This window comes from Vitis riparia, chromosome 14, assembly GCF_004353265.1.
Source record: "Vitis riparia cultivar Riparia Gloire de Montpellier isolate 1030 chromosome 14, EGFV_Vit.rip_1.0, whole genome shotgun sequence".
NCBI classification, from domain to species: Eukaryota; Viridiplantae; Streptophyta; class Magnoliopsida; order Vitales; family Vitaceae; genus Vitis; species Vitis riparia.
Genome location: NC_048444.1, coordinates 8,812,963 through 8,821,993, shown reverse-complemented (window position 1 = coordinate 8,821,993; position 9,031 = coordinate 8,812,963). Strand labels below are relative to the sequence as shown.

General features: G+C 36.0%; 1 protein-coding gene across 3 annotated transcripts; it reads right to left on the bottom strand.

Annotated features, from left to right (window-relative positions):
- Positions 1-3,257: 3,257 nt before the first annotated feature.
- LOC117929559 lies at positions 3,258-6,923 on the bottom strand. Of its 3 annotated transcripts, XM_034849870.1 has the most exons (6): positions 6,584-6,923; positions 6,456-6,500; positions 6,051-6,341; positions 5,774-5,952; positions 4,097-4,186; positions 3,258-3,760 (listed from the first exon to the last, which is right to left on the bottom strand). In XM_034849870.1, exons 1-6 carry the CDS (start codon positions 6,774-6,776, stop codon positions 3,563-3,565), a joined length of 996 nt encoding a protein of 331 aa, XP_034705761.1. In that variant the 5' UTR covers positions 6,777-6,923; the 3' UTR covers positions 3,258-3,562. The 3 variants fall into 3 exon arrangements, with proteins under 3 accessions (XP_034705761.1, XP_034705762.1, XP_034705763.1); XM_034849871.1 differs by lacking the exon at positions 4,097-4,186 and having other exon boundaries at positions 6,584-6,920; XM_034849872.1 differs by lacking the exons at positions 3,258-3,760; positions 4,097-4,186 and adding an exon at positions 4,193-5,360 and having other exon boundaries at positions 6,584-6,921.
- Between the last annotated feature and the right edge of the window lie 2,108 nt (positions 6,924-9,031).

The following is a 9,031-nucleotide window of genomic DNA, read 5'->3' as shown; positions in this document are numbered from 1 at the left end:
ACCGGTTGACTAGCCGTTAGGAAAAGTGACCGTTGGACCTCAATCGGACCTCAACCGGTTGAGGTTCAACCTTGACCGGGAAGAGAAGGCCACTGGGAGAGAGAGAAATTTTTTGGCTTCCTTCAACCGGTCCTCGATCGGACGAGCACAACCGGTCGATCAGTTGAACTGGTTGAGCCATTTTTTTTGGCTCAACACTCAACCTTTTTCAGCTTAAAACCTTTTAACACAAGTTTGCAAATCATTTAACACAAGGTTTTAGTTGAAAACATGAAATCATCCAATTCTTAAGATATTTAAAACAATATTACCCTTGGATGATTTTGGTGCATAAATAAAGAATGAAATGCATAAAAGTCCTAGTGCACCAACAACCTTACAAAGAGATCTTAAGAAGCTTTGGTCTTGAAAAAAACTCTTCTCTTTGAGGTGGTCTTCTTCTTCATGATTTCTCCTTGGCTTGATTTGTCTTTGAATTGCCACTTTGGAAGTCGTCTTGCCTAATCACACTTGAAATATGATCATTAGTTCTAAACCTTGTTTTGTTATCATCAAAATCAATATTAACCAAACCTTGGTTTCACACTTTCCTACAATCACTTTGATCTCTAGCTTTTGGCACTTGCATAAGGTGGATACACAAACCTTCTTGAGGGAGAAGAGGATGGAGGCTCTCTCTAGAAGACAACAGTCTAAATTATGAAACCCTAAATTCCTAAGGGGGTTTATATAGTTTTTCTTTATAAGCTTAAGTGACTTGAGCTTATCTTGGGTTTGAGTCACTTACACTATTCCACTAGTCTTAATTAATTACTTAGTTCTATTGGGTTCTAATTAATTAATTGGCCTAATTTAGAAAAGTTAAAAATAATTAATCATAAAATCTTGTACAACCTTACCTTTTGTCGAAACACTCTTATACATGTAAATGATTAATTCTTCATAAAACCTCACGTCTTTGTACTAATAAAAAAATATGAGCTCGAGCGGGGACCTATTAAACAATTACATGAAGTTAAATATGAAGTTAAATTAATACTATACTAAATAGGGTCAATTGCACTATAATCTCCTATAAAATTATATTGAGATGCAAAGCTTAGGTTTATGACCTATTAAACAATTACATGTAAACTTCCCATAAACTAGTGTTTATAATCTAACAAGATGGATGCTATTAATCTCTTAAGATTACCTCTACAATTTTAAATATCATATTCTCCTATTATGTGACCAAATAATGTACTCTAATTTACAAATAATATATGTCAAATTCCACTAAAGGAATCTGTGACAACAGCTTACACGATCACAAGTTCTAAGGATCACATAAGGGGACATACTATCTCAATCATATGAGATATTATGATGCCTATTTTAAGAATATTTATTGCAACTTGCTTTAATCAATAGTAACCCAATTTGTATGGAATATATGATCACCTTAATATCTCACTCATAGGTCAACGTCATAAAGACCTTAGTAGTAGCTAAAAATTCTCTCAAGATTGAAAACTCATATAATATAGTAACTTGGTGAATCATGACTACCTAATAGCCAATGTTATAATTCATTGTAGGTCCAATTCAATATGTAATCATATATATTAGTGCACTAACTATAGGAAAATAATTTGAATGATCAAAACAAGTTATCCCTTAAATTAGGAGATACTATACTACAGTCTTTAATCGATTGCCTAATGTCATGAATCAACTATGAACAACTTATCATCTTGTAAGAAATATATAACTTGTATATTTTGTGTAACTTTTATCCTAAGTCATGGACAATGTAAATAATATAAGTTCAAATATTAGATTACAAAGAATGCAATCAAGGATATTAATGGGAACAAAAATCATTATAAATAAATTTATTAATAAAAACTTATTTTATTACATCATATGATGCTTTCTAGACCTCTATCATAACATATCCACCTAGACATTTCCAGGCATACATAGTAAGGACAAGATTGTTAATATTAGGTTGGTCTCCAAATGCCCATGTCCACTGATCATACACTCTAGCCTTGTGCACTGGTGTTCGGACATTGTTAGGCACACAGATTCCGATGTTTGGACATTGTTAGGCGCATGGATTGATCTTGTGACCTCAACTTTAGAGAAAAATAAAAGACTCAATGTGTCAAATCTTTTGAAATTAATATATCATTTCGACCTCTACATCCCATTTCTGATTCTGCCCCTGGATACAAATATGGGCCGTCTAGTGGTCATCGAGTCCATAGTGTTTGGCTTAGTCAGACAGACTGCGCCTGGTCCCTCGAGTGTTATTTTGAACGGATGAAGAGAGTAGAAAAAAATGGAGAAGTTTTAACAGTGGGAAAACCCCAAATACGTTAAAAGCAAAGTAAAAAGAATGGGTGAGACTCATAAAAAACCGAAATGGTTACAAAGAAAGCTGTGGATGAACACCTGAACTTCATGTGGATTTCACATGGATGTTGGCCACATCAGACGCATCAAGTTTATAAATATTGGAGAGGACTCCCACTACTCCCAAAATTCTATCAACCTTTCACTTGCAGCCCACCCCTTTTCCTTCCACATCCTCTCCATTTCCATCCACTTCTTGTACCAATGGATCAGGTAATCCTCCAACCAAAATCCTCATCTCCCCTCATTTATTTTTTTGTCTTTTGAGTATCATTCTACATGAATCTCCTAGACATACATCATAGTTAAAAGTAGAGTGCGCAAGCTTCAATCTATTCATTTGTTCTTGTTTTCGAGAACAAATTAAAAGGACAGCTTTTCATATTCTCATTTTAAGCTTCATGCTCATACTTGGGTGCCAGGTACAGCCTTCTAATGCTTCCATGGATGCATTTGTCCTTACAGCTTATATAAGCAAGTTTGGCACAAATGCATTGATTTTTGATAAAAGAAGAAAAAATCTAAATTGAGTTGTCTTATCAAAATATCCATGGCAGTAGTACTTGTCTGTCACGTTAGTATGCATCTGTGTGTTTTTTTCTCTTGATGTCAAAGCTACAGTCACCTATTATAATTTTAGCTTTAAGATTGAAATCAGTCACTGACATGATTCTAAGCATAAAGTTAAAATTACAGTTACTGATTTGATAAATATCTTAGAGAAAGATTAGATTTAAATACTTTTTCAAAATATTTGGTGGGTTTGGTTGGTAGATTCATTTGTGTCAGAAAGGATAAGGTTTATGGAATGCAAGAGAGACAGCTAATTAAAATCCTCAATGGGCTGTTGAGAGAAGAAAGAAGAGGAGTGGGAATTGCATGGTAACAAAGCATATGCACGTGAACTGAAAGCTGTCAAGCCAAAATAGAACAACAAAAACATAACATCGAAGCAACAGTAACAAAAAACAAACAAAGAAGATGACTCTCTCCCCTCACTCACCTCTGTCCATTCATGATTGCTCTAACTTTCCCTACCACTACATCACTGTCCCCTGCCATATCTCTGCCCCCCCACACACACAGAAACAGGGAAAAAGATAGAGGAATCTCCCCCAACCTACAATCTCAATTTTTTTTTTCCTTTCCTTTTCTTCTTTTAACACCCTTTAATATGTTGAAGAAATATATTCTTCTTTCTCGGTTTGTGTTTCTCTCTGTGCCTTTTCCTCATCCACAGACTCCTCCATGACAAGCACCCACCTTGCCTGCACCTGCACATTTGCTTCTCTTTCTTTATCTGTTCTTCCTCTTTTCTTTTTGTTTCTTCTTTCTCTCTTGTATCTTTCACCTCTACCTGCAGCCATGTGTATGCACATCAGTGTCAGATTTTTACTCTATATTTTTGTAACTCCCACCTACGTATGCATTGAGTTAGATTATGAAAGTTCTTTTCTTTCCAAAACTACATATGTTTTTCTTTTGGTTTTTCCGGTACATTTTTGAAACTATACCTAAACATCCTAGAGAAACCATTTCTATTTTAGTTTGTCTGGCTTAGAAGAAACAGAGTGAGCACAATGCCCCTGCTTCTCTACTGGTATGGATAGCACTAAAGATATTTCAGCATGGATTGGTCTAGAGTTCAAAATTTCTTAAGGGGACCGACAAGGTCAGTTAGGTGGTGACCAACCTGCACGTGGGTGGGAGCGGGGTTAGCTTCTCCATTTTGAATCCAAACCCCACCTACACAATCCTCCAATTTGATGAATGGCAGCTCATTCTAGCCCAAAAAGAAGCAATTTGTGATTACATTTGCATCAGAGTCATGTGGTAAAATACTGGAAAAGAGGATAGCTTTAATGGAGTAAACACCTTGGGACTGGTTCCTTCATGTTGGGTAATTGCTGGTCAATGAGGGGCAGTGTGCAAAGCCTATAAATTGTGTAGCAGAAATCCAGATTGAGGGTTTGGTTCAAGTGCAGGAGTGAATTTTGAAACAAGAAGTTAGGTTTATCTTGTACAAAAGAGAGAGGAGAAAGGGGACCAGCCAGTTCATAGTACCAGAGACTGTCAAGGAGCACAATTTGAAGGCAGAGTAAAACTCAACACCGTAATCCATTTGTGTACATGCAGGACATAAATGTTTCAGTTTTTGGAGAAGCATATACGGCGGTCCACCATATGAAAATAGATTCTTCTTAATTGGCTTATTGCAAGAGAGGTAATTTTATTTTGACTAGTACCATTCAAGGCACAAAAATTGGAAATTGGATTATGCATGAAAGCAGCAAAATTAGCCCCTGCAATAATAGATTGCAGGATAACATTTAATTAACAGCCCTGAAACACATGGCCATTTTCCCAAAAAGAAGAGGAAACCAGTCATAAAGCATAATCATTGGGAACCCTCCCATAACCCAAAAGCATAAGAGAAAGAAAAAGAAAGAAGAGTGAAGAATCTTTTCTACTGCATTGCCACTGAGGCATCTTCAGTGACTCCACAAAAGAACAAACAGAAGAAAAGGGAAAGCATAAAAAGAGTTCATAAATGATTCAAGAAAAGGTTAGGGAAAAGTTGATAACATTGTTTGGACACTGTTTTTTCATCTGGGAAAATGCTTTATTGCCAGAAAAAAAAAACCTTTCTCAGAAGCCCAAACAGGCACAAGATTATGTGACTTTGTGCTGGAGATCAGGCTGTTTTGGCTAATTCACTTTATGGCTTCTGTGGAGCATATATACCTAGCCTGCATATGCCCATGAAAGCTATAGGGTGCAATTATATCAGTCCCCCACCTTGTAAGGCCACTACCCTCTACTGGACACCTATCAGGACCATGAAATCTGGTTTGTCCCATCCGCAGACACACCATGTTACCAACTTGACAAGTTTTTGTCAAGCCAAGCCAACGGTTTGGCAGAAAATCTTCATACTAAACACCTTGTTTCTAGGGCTGTGAGGTCATTAGGCAAAATAATGATGTATTAGAACTTCAAATCCACATAGAAATAGCATACTTCAAAAAAATTTAAGCCCCAGGTTCAAGGACGGGGAGAGGCGGGATATGCAGTAGTTAAAGCATCAACATGATTAAAATAAAACGCTAAAGACAGGACATATAAAATATGGAAAAAAAGAAAAAGAAAAAGAAAAAAGAAAAAGAATGCTGATATTTCAAAACCTTGAGAGACCATAGTGATTATAGTCTTAGAAACCTTAGGGAGGATTTATCTAATGTGAATGAAATCTCATAAATTCCTAAAATTTCGAGTGGCGATCATTTGAATTTCATTTGAGGAGGTTTTGTGATAGAAGCAGTATCAGTCATGTAAACAATTCATTTGAAAATGTTAACAAAGAACATACCTCTTCCTCAGATTTCAATTTGGCATTAGAGTTGGGTGATTCTCCGCCTTCTGCTCGACATCGCTGTAATGATCTTTCTATGATGGAAGGGGTGGAAGTGGGGCTAGGACTACTTGAACTACGATCAGGTGGTGTGCTTTGGGTTCCCACATCTCTGGTCATGCCCTCCATTTTCTTCTCTGTAATATATGAGAGATAGTATGCTTCAAGCCATCATAAAAATGAACTCTACAAATGGATAAACAGTAAGTGTGAACAAAGCAAAGGGTTTTGACACCTTGAATAGGAAATTGGACAAAGTTTTCCTGTGTTGTAGGAGCAGCTGCAAAATGATTTGTTTGGGGTTGTCGCGGCTGGGAAGGGTAAATAAGAGGCGCAGACATTGTAATTCTGTTTGTGAAGTTCCGAAAGGATCGCCCACTGAGTGTTTTTGCAGACAGACACTCCATTGGAACCTCCCCTGAGAGTGGGTTGCAGATATATTTCTCTGCTTCATTCCACTTGGAATTTAAAGCAAACCCATCTGGTGATGAGCACTCCCAACCGTAGCCCGACCTTGCCTGCAACGCTGCATTACCAAAAAACCGCCACCCAATTCATTTAAAACTCAGAATCCTCACAACCAGAACCAGGGTTCTTCAACTATACATATACATAAAAATAAAGATTTTACTAGCCTTACCTTTGAGAGCACTGGTGAATGAGTATGTTGCAGGGTCGATCTCATCTGGTTAGAAAGAGTTTCCATGAGAAGCAATGCACCAAAACAAAGGCGAGCAAGTGGGGTGGAGATGAGAAAGATTGAAGTACCTCTTAAGGTGTATCCAGGAGAAGAAGCAGTGCTAGAGATGGTGATGTTTGATCTAAAAGACCTTGTGTCTTCTCTTCTGATGTTTGATGCTGAGAACCTTCTTGAAGTGGTATTTTCCCTACTGATTCGAGCCTTGCGAGCCCATTCCCTTAGATTGAACTCTGGTTCAATGTCTCCCCGAGGTTGTTCCATGGGAAAGCAGGTTGGTGGCTTGTGAATGAGCTATAATTGGAATTTAAGGCTTTTATTCTCCCACCTTCTAATATGTGTCAAATTGTTGGATTTCCTTTCAGAGTCACAAGCCGCCTTTTTTTAGCTATGCTGTTCGCTCTAAATTTCAAACCCTCGAACCCTTCCTAGTAAAGACAATGCCTATATCTCATCATTTTCCCATTTCCCTTTTTTAAATATACAATTCTTTTCTAATATTTGTCTTATTACAACTTTTTATCCTTTTTATTTTCCTTTCCCTTTTTCCTTTTTATTCCTTTATCACGGGTTGTATGATTGGAACCAGAGGCCTTAGTCTTTGTGTCCTACTCTTCAATTATGAGTTACATTAATTTTTAACTTACCCTAATTGAGTGTTTAATAAATCAATTTAATAATTTAAAGTGATTTAAATAAATTAAATATATTTAATAAAATAATTTAATGGTATAATTTAAAGTAAAAAAGAACTTTAAGTAATAAGTAAAAATAATTAACTTATTTTTAAATTCATATATTTATTTTACAAATTTACCCTTATTACTTGTACGATCTTTTTTGCTATTCCATGATTTTTATCGTTACTCAATCTCTTTTACTCTAATTATAATTTATGAGGATAAATGTGTCGATTTGATGATTTATAATAAATTTTAAGTTAATTTTATAAAAAAAACTTTAATACTTAAAGTAAAAATTAGGTAATAAGTTTTAAATCAACAATTTAAATATAATTAAACTTAAATCATTAAGTAATAAGTGTTAAACTTCTATCAAATACCTCATAAGGTGGTATTTGTTTTTTAGTTGAATAGAAAAAACTAAAATATTTGGCTTTTTATATTTAGTTAAAAATAATTTATTAATATCAACCAGTATTTTAGTTTTTTCTATTCAACCAAAAAAACAAACACCACCTAAGTCTTACAATGAATTCTAAATTCTTGACTAGTCCGTTCAATCCCTTTTTTGTCATAATAATTTATCACTATCTTAACACATGGTTGTAGTTTAATATTTTTTTGCTAAGTTTTGTGCAGAGTTTAGAAGCCTCTTTGTTTAGGCTGATGCCATCCATGATCCCAGGTGGAGTAAACTGAAGAGTTCTCATCAGAAAGGTTTGATCTGACTTACTGCAAACCATGAGAATGAAGTTTCCTTCTCTTCCCGTACAAGTAATGGTGGAGAAGATCAATCCAAGAACATGGAACCGGCCAAGTGAACAATGAATAACGATCATTGGGGTGGTGGTACAAATAATTGGATTTTGAATGTTGATGATGGCAACTGCGACTGTAAGGTGAGAAAATTGAGGTAAATAATTTCCGGTTGGATAATCTTCTTTGTATTTTTATTATTTTCTTCTGATCAAGTTATTCCTGGTGTTCATTTACAATGTCTAGTATTGATTTATACCAAGAATCTACTACTTTTTTTTTTCTTTTTTTTTTCTTTTTGTGTGTAAAAATGGTGAAACAATTTGATTTGATTGGTGAGAAGAGATGGGATAAGAAAAGAAAACTGGGAGTGTGTCCCAATCTCATCTAAAGGCATCAAATGAAGCACATGTGGCACCATTCCTTTTGGGACGGAAGTCCCTTTCATGGAAAATAAAACAAAGGACGAGACATGTGTGTAGTGTAGTGCTGGCTTCGAACACCTCCCTCCCTTCTCCACCGTGTGCTCCTATTCAACCAAAACAAAATAGAGGAAATTGCATCTCCAAATTTTTTATTTTATTTTTTAAAAATTGAGACTGTATAATTGGGGAACTATATGAAGCATTTTACCAAGAAAGGAGTTGAGTCTCATGAAAATATGGGAATCATGAGGTGTTTGTTAGGAATTGAAATGCAAATGGGCAATCCAAACATAGCCCAAAAAGCAAAAACAAAGCGTATACATTCTCAACTAGAAGCCAATGCACTTTAAACAAGTAGGGGGAGGTTTGTTTTAAACTGTTGCCTGACCACCATCTGATGGCAGTTCAGGTTTGAAGGAAATGGAGTGGGGTGGGGGAGAGAGAGAAGGTAAGAAGTGAAATGGGGGAGTGTGGGGTTGTTTTCAGAATGGGTTGGATAGCGCAAAATGAGGATGAGGAGAGGGTTGACACTGTCAACTGTCTGTCCAGTCCAGTGTGTATCGACTGTGAATGAGAGAATGCTTTTATTTTTTTATTTTTATGGTTGGGTTAGGGGAGTGGATGTGGGCCACTCCATGTGGGTGTCATCATCCTA

Coding starts and splice junctions, on each gene's coding strand:
- LOC117929559 (XM_034849870.1), bottom strand. CDS start 6,776: ATGGAACAACCTCGGGGAGACATTGAACCAGAGTTCAATCTAAGGGAA. Junction 6,501..6,583: donor TCCTGGATACACCTTAAGAG/GTACTTCAATCT, acceptor CTTTCTAACCAG/ATGAGATCGACCCTGCAACA. Junction 4,187..5,773: donor AATTGAAATCTGAGGAAGAG/GTATGTTCTTTG, acceptor TTTTTGGGCTAG/AATGAGCTGCCATTCATCAA.